This window comes from Bufo gargarizans, chromosome 6 (assembly GCF_014858855.1).
Source record: "Bufo gargarizans isolate SCDJY-AF-19 chromosome 6, ASM1485885v1, whole genome shotgun sequence".
NCBI classification, from domain to species: Eukaryota; Metazoa; Chordata; class Amphibia; order Anura; family Bufonidae; genus Bufo; species Bufo gargarizans.
Genome location: NC_058085.1, coordinates 335,867,390 through 335,884,308, shown reverse-complemented (window position 1 = coordinate 335,884,308; position 16,919 = coordinate 335,867,390). Strand labels below are relative to the sequence as shown.

The 16,919-nt window shown below is 41.4% G+C and overlaps 1 protein-coding gene across 1 annotated transcript in view; it reads right to left on the bottom strand.

Moving 5' to 3' along the window:
- The window catches only part of TCERG1L (transcription elongation regulator 1 like), a 324,890-nt gene that overhangs the window by 272,825 nt on the left and 35,146 nt on the right, over positions 1 to 16,919 (bottom strand). The window contains exon 3 of the mRNA XM_044299170.1: positions 547 to 734. Coding sequence (XP_044155105.1) covers positions 547 to 734 — 188 coding nt within the window. The remainder of the gene's footprint in view (positions 1 to 546; positions 735 to 16,919) is intronic.

Below are 16,919 nucleotides of genomic sequence, written 5' to 3'. Positions count from 1 at the left end.
GGACAACATCGTTCCCAACAGCGACCTGGGAGTCCAAGATGCATCCAGACATCCTCCCCATGCTGTTCCCGAACCATTTTAGCGGTGTTTCCATCAATTTCTTACCTTTTCCTATAAACCAGACACCCTCTCCTCTTCAGAGCAGGGGGTGCCTGGTTTAATTCTCTGGTTCTCCTATTGACTTCCATTGTGCTCTGTAGAGCACCCGAGCATCCCAAAGTGTTCTACTCGAGCACCAGAGCACCCGAGCACTCTGGTGCTCGACTAACTCTAAATGGTATGCATGACTTTTGCACTGTACTCTCCAGAGACTCAGGGACCACATTCTCTGAATGAGAAGGGTCCCACCAGTGGGAACCTCACTGACTAGATATTTATCGCCTATCCTATGGATTTGTATCTTAGGACAGCCCCTTTAAGAACTGAGATTTACCAGCACTATTTCTTTACATTAGTCCCAGTTTATGTCTAGGACGTATCAAGCATGTCACCAATTTGTGTTCTATACACTAACGTCTTTCTAAAAAACAGCTTGTCAGTTGTTACAGACCTGTTACGCGCTGTGGAGTTAATATGACTGTGTGCAATGGCCTGGAGGCAGTAGATGGTCTAGATATAGCCATGGTTACTTGATTTGTCCTGCGACTCGGCTTCTCAAGTGCATGAAATAATATCAGTTCCTCAGCTGGGTGCATCCAGGAAGACTCCAGAGCAAGAGAGTTGTTAAGAAAGATCTGTGAAATACAGAAAATAAAATTAAAGTATGTTGAAGTTTAATACTACAACCATCACGGCATTCACATATAGTACATACCTGAAATTTGTGGGCCACACTTACATAGTTTCCAACATTCCCAAATTTGCAGGGACTGTCCCTAATTTTCAGAGCCATTCCAGGCTAATGTGGGCTGTCCTAGGCTGAAATGGGTGGGGCTTACGTCATCTCACTTAACAGTGGGTGGTCCTGTGTAGGTTTGGTTCTCAGGGAGGGGCTTATAGGTACTGAATTTACCAACCAGGAGGAGTGGGCAACACATGGCTGGATTTGGCTAATCCTGCACATTTAAAATAATTTACACTAGAATAATTATACCTGAAATCGACACCAGCTTCTTGCTGGCATAGACTTCTGTACTGGTGCACAGATCTTCTCAACTGCGTCACAATAATCAACAGGCATGTGCCTCTTAGTAATTGTGGTAGATCTGACACCAGCATACAAAGTGGCATTCTTAAAGGGGTTGTCCCATGAAAAACAGTCTACAGTTTTCAAACCAGCACCTGGATCTGAATACATTTGCAAATGCATGCAATAAAAAAATTGGTATAGCAATTTTTGAATAGAGTTATTCAATAAAATATATCTGTATAGCGATATATTGAATGAATTACTTAACCATAAAAGGGTCCTCTCACTTCAGTAAGTGGCATTTATCATGTAGAGAAAGTTAGGCCCCTTTCACACAGGCGAGATTTCCGCGCGGGTGCAATGCGTGAGGTGAACGCATTGCACCCGCACTGAATCCGGACCCATTCATTTCTATGGGGCTGTGCACATGAGCGGTGATTTTCACGCATCACTTGTGCATTGCGTGAAAATCGCAGCATGCTCCTCCTCCTCTTTTCACGTAACGCAGGCACCATAGAAATGAATGGGTCCGGATTCAATGCAGGTGCAATGCGTTCACCTCACGCATTGCACCTGTGCGGAAATCTTGCCCGTGTGAAAGGGGCCTAACTTTCTCTACATGATAAATGACACTTACTGAAGTGAGAGGACCCTTTTGAGTAAAAAATGGCACAAATGGTTAACACCTTAAGGACCCGGCTCATTTTCACCTTTTCACCCTTACCCTGGGTTCACACCTGAGCGTTTCTCAAACGCGCGTTTTACGCGCGTTTTTGTCGCTCGTTTTTATGCGCGGTTTTTGTAATAGTAAACGCGCGTTTGACGCGCGTTTGTGTGATTGACTGCAGTGTCCTATGGCCACAAACGCGCGTCAAAACGCCCCAAAGAAGCTCAAGTACTTGATTATGCGTCAGGCGTTTATTAAAAAATTGTATTTATTAAAAAATACCAAATTTACCAAAAATTTGTAAAAAATTGCAAATTTCCAAGTTTCAATTTCTCTACTTCTATAATACATAGTAATATCTTCAAACATATTTATAACTTTACATTCCCCATATGTCTACTTCATGTTTGCATCATTTTGGGAATGATATTTTATATTTTGGGGATGTTACAAGGCTTAGAAGTTTGGAAGCAAATCTTGAAATTGTTCTGAACTTTTCAAAAACCCAATTTTTTGGGACCAGTTCGGGTCTGAAGTCACTTTGTGAGGCTTATATAATAGAAACCACCCAAAAATGACACAATTCTATAAACTACACCCCTCAAGGTATTCAAAACTGATTTTACAAACGTTGTTAACCCTTTAGGTGTTCCACAAGAGTTATTGGCAAATAGAGATGACATTTCAGAATTAAAATTTTGGGGCAAATTTTCCATTTTACTATTTTTTTTCCATTTACAAAGCAAGGGTTAACAGCCAAACAAAACTCATTATTTATGGCCCTGATTCTGTAGTTTACAGAAACACCCCATATGTGGTCGTAAACCGCTGTACGGGCACACGGCAGGGCGCAGAAGGAAAGGAATGCCATACGCTTTTTGGAAGGCAGATTTTGCTAGACAGTTTTTTTTTGGACACCATGTCCCATTTGAAGCCGCCCTGATGCACCCCTAGAAAAGAAACTCCATAAAAGTGACTCCATCTACGAAACTACACCCCTCAAGGTATTAAAAACAGATGTTACAAACGTTGCTAACCCTTTAGGTGTTCCACAAGAGTAATTGGCAAATAGAGATGAAATTTCAGAATTTAAATTTTTGGGCAAATTTTCCATTTTACTATTTTTTTTCCAGTTACAAAGCAAGGGTTAACAGCTAAACAAAACTATTATTTATGGCCCTGATTCTGTAGTTTACAGAAACACCCCATATGTGGTCGTAAACCGCTGTACGGGCACACGGCAGGGCGCAGAAGGAAAGGAATGCCATACGGTTTTTGGAAGGCAGATTTTGCTAGACAGTTTTGTTGGACACCATGTCCCATTTGAAGCCCCCCTGATGCACCCCTAGAGTAGAAACTCCAAAAAAGTGACCCCATTTTAGAAACTACGGGATAGGGTGGAAGTTTTGTTGGTACTAGTTTAGGGTACATATGATTTTTGGTTGCTCTATATTACACTTTTTGTGAGGCAAGGTAACAAGAAATAGCTTTTTTGGCACCGTTTTTTTTTTGTTATTCATCTGACAGGTTAGATCATGTGGTATTTTTATAGAGCAGGTTGTCACGGACGCGGCGATACCTAATATGTATACATTTTTTTTATTTATGTAAGTATTACACAATTATTTCATTTTTGAAACAAGAAAATATGTTTTAGTGTCTCCATAGTCTGAGAGCCATATTTTTTTCAGTTTTTGGGCGAATATCTAAAGTAGGGTCTCATTTTTTGTGGGATGAGATGACGGTTTTATTGGCGCTATTTTGGGGTGCATATGACTTTTTGATCGCTTGCTATTACACTTTTTGTGATGTAAGGTGACAAAAAATTATTTATTTAGCACAGCTTTTTTTTTTTTTTTAGCTCATGTGATATTATTATAGAGCTGGTCGATACGGACTCGGCGATACGTAATATGTATACTTTTTTTTATTTATGCAAGTTTTACACAATAATATCATTTTTGAAACAAAAAAAAAATAATGTTATAGTGTCCCCATAGTTTTTTTACTTTTTGGGCCATTGTCTCATGTAGGGGCTCATTTTTTGCGGGATGAGGTGACGGTTTGATTGGTACTATTTTGGCGTACATGCAACTCTTTTGATCACTTTTATTACCTTTTTTGGGAGGTAAGGTGGGCAAAATTTCAATTTCTTGATAGTTTTATTTTTATAGCGTTCACCGTGCACGGAAAGTAACATGACCGTTTTATAGATCAGGTCGTTACAGACGCGGCGATACCTAATATCTGTAGTGTATTTTATTTTTTTAATTTTTATTCAGTGATAAATGTGTTTTTATTATCTTTACTTTTTTTCACTATTTTTTTTATTTTTGGGACCCAGACCCACTTGGTTCTTGAAGATCCAGTGGGTCTGATGTCTGTTTAATACAGTACAGTACAATATATATTGTACTGTACTGTATTTTACTTACACTGCGATGTCAGCCGTTTATACCAGAGTGTCAGCAATGTGCTGACACTCTGGTATACTACTGGACACCAATTAAAATTTAGCGGGAGGCGGGCGGGGGATCGCGATCCCGCCTGCCGCACTGCCCGCCTCCCGCAACTACCGCACCGCAACTGCTGCACCGCCCACAAACCGCCCCCCTGCACCCCGCCACGTAAATGAATTCAGGGTTGCAGGGGGGGTTAAAAAATTTAGATTTTGGCCATTTTTAGGTTTCTGATCCCTGCGGTCAGGGACCGCAGGGATCAGAAACTACATAAAGCGCTGCAAACCGCAGGTCTGAATTGACCTGCGGTTTGCAGCGATCGCCGATATGGGGGGGTCACCCCCCTCGGCATTGAGCCTGAGTGCCTGGCTGTGTGTAACAGCCGGCACTCAGCGGTGTCACCATGTCTGCAGACATGGTGACAGTTCAAGCCAGGAGCGCTTCGTCCTGGAGCGCTAAGTACAGTTGCTCCAGGACGAGTATACTCGTCCAAGGTCCTGAAGGGTTTAAGTAACTCATTCAATGTATTTTAATGGCTTTTGGCATAACTTGTGACGTTATCAGAGTTAGATTTAGCTCAGCTACATCTGTACATATATTCAATATGCAGACTGACATTTATTAAGTGCGGATGCGGTGCGGTTTTCACGCACGGTTGCTAGGTGATGATCGGGATGGGGACCCGATCATTATTATTTTCCCTTATAATATGGTTATAAGGGAAAATAATTGCATTCTGAATAAAGAATGCATAGTACAATAGCGCTGGAGGGGTTAAAAAAAAAAGAAAAAATAATTAAACTCACCTTAATCCACTTGTTCGCGCAGCCGGCATCTCTTCTGTCTTCTTCTTTGAGGAATAGGACCTTTGATGACGTCACTGCGCTCATCATATGGTCCATCACATGATCTTTTACCATGGTGATGGATCATGTGACGGACCATGTGATGAGCGTAGTGACATCATCAAAGGTCCTATTCCTCACAAAAGAAGACAGAAGAGATGCCGGCTGCGCGAACAAGTGGATTAAGGTGAGTAAAATTTATGTTATTTTTTTAACCCCTCCAGCCCTATTGTACTATGCATTCTGTATTCAAAATGCTATTATTTTCCCTTAAAACCATGTTATAAGGGAAAATAATACAATCTACACAACCTTGAACCCAAACCTGAACTTCTGTGAAGAAGTTCGGGTCTGGGTACCACATTCAGTTTTTTATCACGTGCGTGCAAAACGCATTGCACCCGCGCAATAAAAATGGAATGCAATCGCAGTCAAAACTGACTCCAATTGCGTACCTACTCACGTGGGTTTGCCGCAATGCACCGGGACGCATCCGGACCTAATCCGGACACGCTCGTCTGCAAGGGGCCTAAATGCAAGCCACTTACTAATGTATTGTGATTGTCCATATTGCTTCCTTTGCTGGGTGAATTCATTGTTCCATCATATTATACACTGCTCGTTTCAATGGTTACATACCACCCTGCAATCCATCAGTGGTGGTCGTGCTTGCACACTATAGTAAAAAGGGTCAGCCTCTCTGGTGGCCAGGACCTGTGGGAGTTCACATAGGCTAGTGCCTTTTCCTATATTGTGCAAGCACGACCACCACTGATGTATTGCAGGGTGGTCTGTAACCATGGAAACAAGCAGTGTATAATGTGATGGAAAAATGAATTCAGCCAGCAAAATTTTAACTTCTTAAGGCCTCTTGCACACGAACGTATTTTCTTTCTGTGTCCGTTTTTTTTTTTTTTTTGCGGACCGTATGCGGAACCATTCATTTCAATGGGTCCGCAAAAAAACAGAAGGTACTCCGTGTACATTCCGTTTCTATATTTCCATTCCGCAAAAAAATTTAACATGTCCTATTCTGTGTCCGTATTACGGACAAGGATAGTACTGTTCTATTAGGGGCCTGCTGTTCCGTTCCGCTAAATGCGGAATGCACACAGATGTCATCCGTATTTTTTGCGGATCCGTTTTTTTTGCGGACCACAAAATACATACGGTGGTGTGCAAGAGGCCTAAAGGACAACTATCACTGCACACCATTATGTCAAACGGTCATCAGTCGGTCACACTTGTAACCATGATGTCTCTGGCATCTCCATATGTTCTGTCAATCCTTCTAAAAAAATATACTGCTGTTACTGCTTGTTGCACCCATAGGCTCCCCACTCTGTCTTCAATGCCACCCCCCACTGCTGTGATGGACAAGTTAGGGATCTTGTACTGTACTTGCACCATAAAGAGAAGGTAGGTTCCTCATCTGCCCAGCGGTCTCTATCCCTTTACTGCCCATGTACAGAATGTGATGAGACTTCAGGGCCCTCTTGTCCATCACAGCAGTAGGGGCGCAGCATAGAAGACAGGAAGAGGAGCCTCTGGGTGTAACGAGGTGCAATGCCCTTGTTGCACCTAGTGGGCAATTTGCATATATATATATATATATATATATATATATTATATGTAGCGGGTGCAAAAGGCAAACAGTGATGTCGCGTACCCCCCCCCTCATTGAACCCCTCAAATGCTGCGTTCATCGCCGATCGTGACATCTGAAATTAACATTGAGGACTTTCAGGGGTCAATACGGTAAAAAAATAATATATATAAGAAATACTTTTGATGGTGTTGAGCCTGCCGCGGCCATGTCGCTTGAAGACACCTCGCAAAATCTCGCTTGGTGACGTGATGACATCATCATGCAGGCCGGCTAGGAGACGTCATATGTCATTGTGCTCAAGTTTTTCCGCGGTATCTTCATTTAAGATGGCCACTGCGGCCTTTTCGCGCAAATGGATAAGGTGAATATGTATTTTTTATTTTATTTGATTCGTTACCATGAAGTGTAAGGAACTTTGGATACTTCGATTCGCTCACTAGTAACTAGAATAAAAAAAACAAACAAACAAAAAACAAGATTTTTTTTTTAACAGTCTTTCATTTCATTGAAACTAAATCTGCACCACGGGTCCTCCTTCAGGATAGCTGGCGAGTGGCGATCCATATGCCTACTTGATTGAATTTTATCTGTTTAACCATGCAGCAAACTGGTTTGACCTTCACATTGAAAGTCGCTACTGAGACTTTTTGCTCCTGATTGCTTTATTTTAATGTATTCCTTATACGGCATAAATCTATAGGAAATCCAAGCGGCAGCTGCGGAGTCTGCTGTATTCAGTTCACATAGCGGCAGGCACTTCTCACCGTCTACACGCGCAGTTTATCTGCATTGTTCTATCCGTGGTTTACACTGGGATAAAAGGATGACATTGAAATGCCCCTAACTCATCCAGAAACGGCCAGGATCACTCCGGACAATTCACAGTGGGCCTTTTACGGTTCATTTTTAATAGTGACTAACGGACTGTTCATGCTGAGCTAATATACGTTGCCATCAATAAGTAGCAATTTCACCCAGCAGGAATTCGCAGTATATTAATGAAATCTTGTAATAGGGACAAATGTGTGTTTGCGCTGTTTAAAGGACCACTTAAGCATTGTTTACAAGATTAATGGCTTGCGTGAAGCTGAGGAATAATCATTTTCAGATATTTTCTACAATTAATGAGATCTGCATAATATGAACGGATTGTGGGTGTAATAAAGTATATTTTCCCTGAGAACTGAAATGTGCACAGTAGTTCATTTATCCATGTTCTGTCTGAAGATGTGGTTGGAGTACGTTCATATCTGCGGTAAACCATCTGGCAGGCTGTTGCGGCAGAGAACAGCCTCCGAGGCTTCACCGGATCAGGCATTGCTAGATACTGCCGCACCCCTTCAGACCCTATAGACTATAATGGGATCTGGCGAGGTTCCGGTCGTTTTCTGGCAAGAGTGCCAGGTTTTGGCCAGACAAAAACTGTTGCATGCAGTGGTTTTTGTCTGGCTGAAACCCAGCACTGATGCCAGAAAGTATCTGAAACCCCGCCGGATCCCAATATAGTCTATGTGGTCCGGCAGTGAATGGCACCCCCAGATTGAGCGAACTCTTGATGTGATCGCAGCCTTGGCCCCAGTTTCAAAAATGTCCTTGTGTTGAGCCCAACAACTAAGTGAGCCTATTTTAACCTAGCAGTAAGGTGCAGTTGCATTACTACGACATCACTGTGCGCCTTATCCCTATACTGTAACATCACTATGCTGTGACATCACTTTGTGTAATGCCTGCCTATACTATGACATCACTGTGCATTATCCTTGTCTTATCACTGTGCACATTATGCCTATCTTATAATATCACCTCATAAAAACTCTGTGCTGTGAAATCACTGTGCATTACCCCTGTGCTGTGACATTACAATGTGCATTATACCTAAACCATGGCATAACATCACTGTGTGTTAGGCCTCATGCACACGACCGTTGTTGTGTTCCGTTCCGCAAAATGGGGTTCCGTTGTTCCGTGATCCGTTTCCGTTTTTGTTTCCGTGTGTCTTCCTTTATTTTTGGAGGATCACCAGACATAAAGGAAAGTAAAAAAAAAATCTAAGACAGGTTTGCCATGCAAATGATAGGAAAAAAACGGACGCGGATGACAATCTTGTGTGCCTTTTTTTTAGCGGTCCCATTGATTTGAATGGGTCAGCGAACCGTTTTCCGCGAAGATAATAGGACAGGTTATATTTTTTTGACGGACTGGAACCACGGATCACGGACGCGGAGGACAAACGGTGCATTAGCCGAGTTTTCAATGGACCTATTGAAAGTCAATGGGTCCGCAAAAAATCACGAAAAACGGCACAACGGACACAGAATAAAACAACGGTCGTGTGCATGAGGCCTAATCCTGGTGTTTTGACATTACTTTGTGCATAAGGCCTATGCTGCAATATAACGTTGCTGTATGTTATCTCTGTGTTGTGACATTGCCGTGTGCATTATGCCTATACTATATCATTGTTATTATTATCCTTGTGCTGTGGCACCGCTGTGCACACTTTGGTTATACGATAACATGACTTGATATAGTTTTATATGAAAAAATATAGTTTAACTATTAATTCATTGATCTAAATCTCTGCCAGTTCTGGGCTTAGGAGACCAGTGGGTGGTCCTGCTCAATGAGTGACAGCTATGTAACTATGCAGTAATATTGGGGAGCTATGAATTATTAAGCAGGGCCACCTACTGGACACTAAAGGATACGTTCACACTAGTGTTTCTATTTTCTGGTATTGAGATCCATCATAAGGTCTTAATACAGGGAAAAAAACGCTTCTGTTTTGTCCCCATTCATTGTCAATGGGGACAAAACGTAACTGAACAGAACGGAGCGCTCCAAAATGCATTCCGTTCCGTTTGGTTGCATTCTCAAAAACCAAGCTGTGGTTTTCTTTCTGTCATGGGATACGGAGCAAGACGGATACGGAGCAAGACAATGCAAGTCAATGGGGACGGATCCGTTTAATTCTGACACAATCTGACACAATAGAAAACGGATCCATCCCCCATTGACTTTCAGTGGAGTTCATGACGTATCCGTCTTGTCTATGTTAAAGATAATACAACCGGATCCGTTTATAATGGATGCAGATGGTTGTATTATCAGTAACGGAAGCGTTTTTGCTGATCCCTGCCGGATCCAGCAAAAACGCAAGTGTGAAAGTAGCCTAAGCTCGGAATGAGCAGAGAGATCAATAAATTACCATTTATACAAAAAAAAATTCCCCTACAATTCCCTGGAGCACATACACATTACCCTAGTGCCACTAAGGGAGCTTACTGAAGACAGATAAAGTATTGAGTTCAATGGGAGCTTTCAAAAACTAGTAATTAGTGGTGGTAACGTCGGGCAGTCAGAAAAGTATTTATCTCTATGGCAATGTAGAGAATATCAATGATTTGGAGATCTCTATAGAAAAAGGGGCAACTTCCTCCATTCTGTAGGGGATGGGGCTGGAAAACTTAAAGCTACATCCAAGGTGTCAAATACTGATGGCTTGTCCCAAGGAAAGGCTATCAATAGAGATGAATAGTGTTGAGCGAATCGAAGCATCCAAAGTGGACTTCGATTCGAATTTCAGGATAAATTTGATTCACCATGAATCTAAATTTCCTCGTGCTTCGTGGTAACGAATACAGTTTTCCTAAAAAAGTAATCATGACTAGAGATGGCTTTGCGGTTCGCCCGGCAGTAGTTTCACGGTGAACTTTGCTCGTTCGCGATTCGGCGAGCAAGCAAACATTTGGCGATGTTCGCATGCGCCATATTTTTTTGCATTGTGCAGAACTTTGACCCATGACACATCCATCAGGTGGGACAGGACAGTCAATTGAGACATTTCAGCAGATGGACACACCTCCACCCTATAACATAACCCGATCTGGCAGCCATTTTACATTCTGTGTTTTGCCAGTGTAGGGAGAGGTTGCTGTGTGGGGCAGGGACAGGCTATTAGGGACACAAAACGCTAGATAATAGGGCCACAAAAGTCCTTTTAAGGACTGGTATAAGTGTGCTATCGATAGGTGTGATATACTGAGGGGTGTGATATAATTATAATATAATTTTTAACATAGAAAGTATATTATAGTGCATTTGTATTGTGCAGCAGTTGTATGCGGTTCTGCTACGATACCGCTGCTATATAAAGGGAATAACTAATTGCAACTGGTGTGATATACCTGTTTCCCCCCAAATAACTGATTGAGGGGTGTAATATACCTATGCTATACTTTCTAACATAGAAAGCATATAGTGCAATTGTAATGTGCAGAAGTTGTGTGCGGTTCTACTGTGATACCGCAGGTATAGAGAGGGACAAGCGCTATTGGAACAACTATTTGCAATGGGTGTGATATACCTGTTGCCCCCAAAAAACTGATTGAGGGGTACGATATACCTGCTTCCACCAAATATTGATTAAGGGGTTCTATATACCTGCTTCCACAAAATACTGATTAAGGGGATTGATATACCTGCATCCACCAAATATTGATTTAGGACTGCGATACACCTGCTTCCACAAAATACTGATTAAGAGGTTTAATAAACCCGCTTCCACAAAATACTGATTGAGGGGTGCGATATCCCGGCTTCCGCAAAATACTGATTAAAATGTTTGATATATCTGTTTCAACAAAATACAGAATGAGGTGTGTGATACACCTGCTTCCAAAAAATATTGATTAAGGGGTTATATATACCTGCTTCCACAAAATACTGATTGAGGGGTGTGATATACCTGCTTTCACAAAATAATAAATATGGGGTTTGATATACCAGCTTCCACAAAATACAGATTGAGGGGTGAGATATACCTGCATCCACCAAATATTGATTATGGTGTTCTATATACCTGCTTCCACAAAATATAGATTGAGGAGTGCAATATGCCTGCTCCCACAAAATACTGAATAAGGGGTTTTTAAATACCTGTTTCCACAAAATACTGATTAAGGGGTGTGACATACCTGCTTCCACAAAAATATTTATTATGGGGTTCTATGTATCTGTTTCCACAAAATACTGATTAAGGTGTGCGATATACCTGCTTCCACAAAATACTGATTGAGTGGTGCAATATAACTGCTTCCACCAAATATTGATCAAGGGGTTTTATATACCTGCTTTCACAAAATACTGATTAAGGTGATTGATATACCTGCTTCCACAAAATACTGATTAAGGGGTTTGATATACCTGCTTCCACAAAATACTGAATAGGGATTTTTATATACCTGCTTCCACAAAATACTGAATAAGGGATTTTTATATACCTGCTTCCACAAAATACTGAATAAGGGGTTTTTAAATACCTGATTCCACAAAATACTGATCAAGGGGTTTTATATACCTGCTTTCACAAAATACTGATTAAGGGGTTTGATATACCTGCTTCCACAAAATACTGATTAAGGGGTTTGATATACCTGCTTCCACAAAATACAAATTGAGGGTTGCGATATACGTGCTTCCACCAAATATTGATCAAGGGTTTATATATACCGGCTTTCACAAAATACTGACTGATGGATTGATATACCTGCTTCCAACTAATATTGATTGAGGCCTGCGATACACCTGCTTCCACAAAATACCGATTAAGAGGATTTATATACCTGCTTCCAACAAATATTGATTAAAGGGTGCGATACACCTGCTTCCACAAAATACTGATTAAGGGGATTGATATACCTGCTTCCACCAAATTTTGATTGAGGCCTGCAATACACCTGCTTCCACAAAATACTTGTTGAAGCCTGCGATACACCTGCTTCCAGAAAATACTGATTGAGGGGTGTAATATACCTGCTTCCGCAAAATACTGATTAAGGGGTTTTTGATATTCCTGCTTCCACAAAATTCATATTGAGGGGTGTGATATACCTGCTTCCACTAAATATTAATTAAGGGGTTCTATATATCTGCTTCCACAAAATACTGATTGAGGGGTGCAATATACCTGCTTCTAACAAATATTGATTAAGGGGTTCTATATACCTGCTTCCACAAAATACAGATTGAGGGGTGCGATATACCTGCTTCTAATAATCAAAACCCCTCCTCCCCGCCGGGAGTACCCATGACGCCATCGGAGTTTCACGAGCAGGTCCGGGGAAAGCGCTTAAGGGAGCGCAGCTTCATCGATGTGCATGGAGCGCTGTATTACTACCGCTTAGAACTGCACATCGATTTAATATTAGACAGTTACTCAACTTAGAGTATCATATTCTATTAAGTATGGCAAACAAGGGACATTTAAGTCTGTTGTATCCCCAAATGGCAAAACAATGGGGTGACAGTTAGTCTATAAAAATAGCAGGTGAGGTATAAATAGGAGGCATTTGTTACAAAAGATGTAATATAGTAATAGAAAATGCAATCCTCAGTTAGTGTTGAATCAATCACACTTTGGTAAAGCTAAAAGATTAGATGCAACCTGACAGGGCTATTTATAAATGAGGCGCTTTTACAGGCCTAGCGGCTAGATGCGCCTGCCCAAACTATACGTGCAGAGGGCAGGCCATACGCTGTCATCCAGCTGATAGAAGACTGCATCAGGAGCCACTGGTGGGAATATTTTAGTGAGCCATATGCCCCAATTAACCCCTCTTGGTCTCTACATAGTCTATCTATAGGTCCATTTAATCTAGTATTTCTACATTAGGCACCATCCTTTTTTATCTATCCTTAATTGTGGTTGGCACTTTAAATATATACCAGTTGTAGACAGCCAACCCTTTCTCAGCCCTTAATCCCCTGATGAGTCTAGGACTAGTAATATTGTAGACTAAACGCGTAGGGATTTATTCTGCTTCTAGGGGTCCTTTACCTATTAGTCTTGAAGTACTTGAATTGGACGGCACTCCTCTAGAGTCCTTTTTTGTACGGTGCTCAGTGGTAATTTGAAACCATATGTAGTAAAAGAGACCACGGCACTCGTTTTTTGTATATATGAAGATTATTTTATATTTTCAATTTTCATAATTTTCATTCCATGATATTATTTCATTATTCATAATTTTTCATAATTTTTCATAATTTTTCATAATTTTTCATAATTTGTAAGCATCCAGGAATGCATAGACTTGGCCAACGTTTAACGTTTCGGTCCTTGTATGGGACCTTGATCACGGCCTGGAGTAAGATACAATATAATTGTCAGAAAGCTTTATACGCGATTAAAGTAAATTGAAGTATAATTCATTACATTTATAATTCATAGTATAATTCATAGTATATATAACATGTCATGTTGTCTACTGGCGATTTGCTGATGTCGCAGAGGGTAACAGGTAAGCATCTATCATTTCAAACATAGTTCATACAGATATTCTCAATTATGGAGTTGCAACGTACAACATTAAATGGCAAGTATAAGAGAGAACATAGGAAGAAAACATAGGAAAAGGCAGAGGGAGTATGGCTGGAATCCACAGTAGGTGAAAATAGTGATGTCTCTCACAAAAATTCATAATTGTCAAGGGCCACAGTAGGCAAAGTCCACAACATAATAGAGTAGTGATATTTCTCACAAAAGTTCATAATTGTCAAGGGCAACAACAGGCAAAGTGATGCAGGGTAGCGGTGCTTCTATAGGATGGTGAGACCTGTAAGGTTTCAGAGGTTAAAGCGATTGTCATGAGGTTTAATAACATGCTGAAGTGTGAGCAAAATAGGCATGTAGGTATACATCAAATAGAAGAGAGGCCTCTGATATAGTAATAGGTAAGGGTCTGGGTCACGTCCCATGGGGACATCTTAATAGAAGCTGCTGTGGAGAGAGTAAATGAGCATGTCGCTCAGTATTACCTTTGTCCGGGCTGCATAATGCCTGCGTGGGATGCGCTGGTCTGAGCGGCGCTCGTATCTCATTTAAATGGTGCCGCCGGTGTCATGCGCACGCCTCCGGCCCCGTCGCACGCATGACACCACCGCGCGCAGGCGGATGACGTCACTGCGGCGGCGGCGCCGGCGCGCATGCGCACTCGGCCCGCTGAGCCCTGAGCTGGCAAGGAAGTGCTGGCATGGGTGATGCGATAGTAAGGCATGGAGGATTTAAGAATAGAGGCCCATTATGAATAGCTACATGCAGAATAAGCTGATAATGGAGATGCATAAAGTGACCCAACCAGGATATATATATGTTTTATGGTCACTAGACTATAGACATATAAATTAGACTAGTACAGTCATTTTTAAAGAGGGGTATAATACAACCATGTTGCCAAAGAATACGTCTTATATTGTGTATCTATATAGAGACTATATCTAAGTACTATAATATAGCTTAAATACTATATGACTATATCATATCATATATACTACCTGATTGGGATGGACTTAAAGAGTCATTTTGTCTGTGGGAGGTAAAAGAAAATGGTATTAGTAAATATCTCATAATAATGAAAGATCATGAGCATTCAGTACAAAAAGAGAAAATGAAAGAGGTAAATGTGGAGATTATCAGATGTATGTCCAACTTTAGTACTATATCCTCACGTTTCGTGGTATAGGTCTGGATCAGTTGTCACGATGTACAAAAATCACGATGTACAAAAATCAAAGTCCCGATTCATACCATTTGGAAAGAGGGTATTGAGTTCGAATATCCAAAACGATTCGCGTTCTTTCAGACGCGCGATCCGGTTACCGCCTCTTCTTCCCGCCGGTATTTGTTCCAATATTTGGAATCTAAGTTGGCTGATTTGGTGTTTAGCAAGGGAGAAGTGATGTGGGATGGGTTGTTCAGTTCTATTACACCGGATATCGGATTTGTGTTTTGAAATTCGGTCGCGTATGTTTTGCGTGGTTTCCCCCACGTAGGCTAGGCCACAAGGGCATTTGATCAAATACACTACAAATGAGGAGCTGCATGTAAAGAAATTTTTTGAATAGTAAATTTTACCCGTACGGGGATGTGTTATGCGATTCCCTTTAATTACATTAGTGCACTGTGCACAGTGTAGGCATGGGTATGTTCCTGTTTTTTTCGGGGCTAGGGTGGTTTGTTGTGATGTGGCTTTGAGTGGGCCGATGTCGGCATGTACAAGTTTGTCTCTCAAGTTATTCGGTCTTTTATAACACATCCGGAAGGGATGTTTGAATTCAACGACTTCAGGATAAGACTGTTGAAGGAGGGGCCAATGTTTTTTAACAATGGACTGAATCTTCGGGACGAACGGATGATAAGTTACCACTAAAGGGACTCGTGGTGGGGATATAGTCTTAGGTGGTACAGGTGCAGTGGATGTGGCAAGTGCAAGTTCTTTGGTGAGTAGGGAAGTGGGGTAGCCTCTATTTTGGAATTTGTTGGACATCTCAGTAAGTCGCTGTTCTTTCAGGGCGGGATTTCCTACTATCCTGGTTACTCTTTTGAACTGTGAGCGTGGTAGGGATTTTTTTGTATTTTTTGGATGGCAGCTGGAAAAATGTAATAGGGTATTCCGGTCAGTAGGTTTGGTGTATAGATCTGTCGTGAGGGTACCTGTCTCTGTTTTTAAGACTATTGTGTCCAGGAAACTGATGGATAGCACATCTGTATGGGAGGTGAAAGTTAGGTCGGGATCTTGGCTATTGATATATTCAGTGAATTCAGTAAATGAGTTTACATCGCCGTGCCAAATGCAAAAAATGTCATCGATGTATCGATGCCAAATTTTGGCATGGGTCAGAAAGAGGGGGTTGGTATAGACTAGGTCTTCTTCGAATTTGGCCATGAATGCATTGGCATATGGCGGCGCCACATTGGCCCCCATGGCTGTACCCCGCTGCTGTACATAATAGTCATCCCCAAACATAAAGTAGTTGTTCTCCAGAACGAATCTAAGTAGGTCTGTGCAAAACTTTTGTGTGTCTGTAGAGTAATCAGAAGTGGTTAAAAGTGTTTTGACTGCCTGGATGCCTTTGTCATGTGAGATGGAGGTATAGAGACTGTTGACATCAAGTGTTAGAAGAAGGTCCTCAGGAGTAATGTTGGTGAAGTTTTGAATGATAGATAGAAAATGTGATGTGTCAAGGAGGAAGGAACGTGTCATTTTTACTAGTGGGGTCAGTATTTTTTCTAAAAAGATGGATAGGGGAGAGAGTATGGAGTCGGTGGAGGCTACAATGGGCCTACCTGGAGGGTTAGACATGTTTTTATGTATTTTGGGTAGTGTATAGAGTACTGGGGTGACGGGATTTTCATTAATGAGAAACGTGT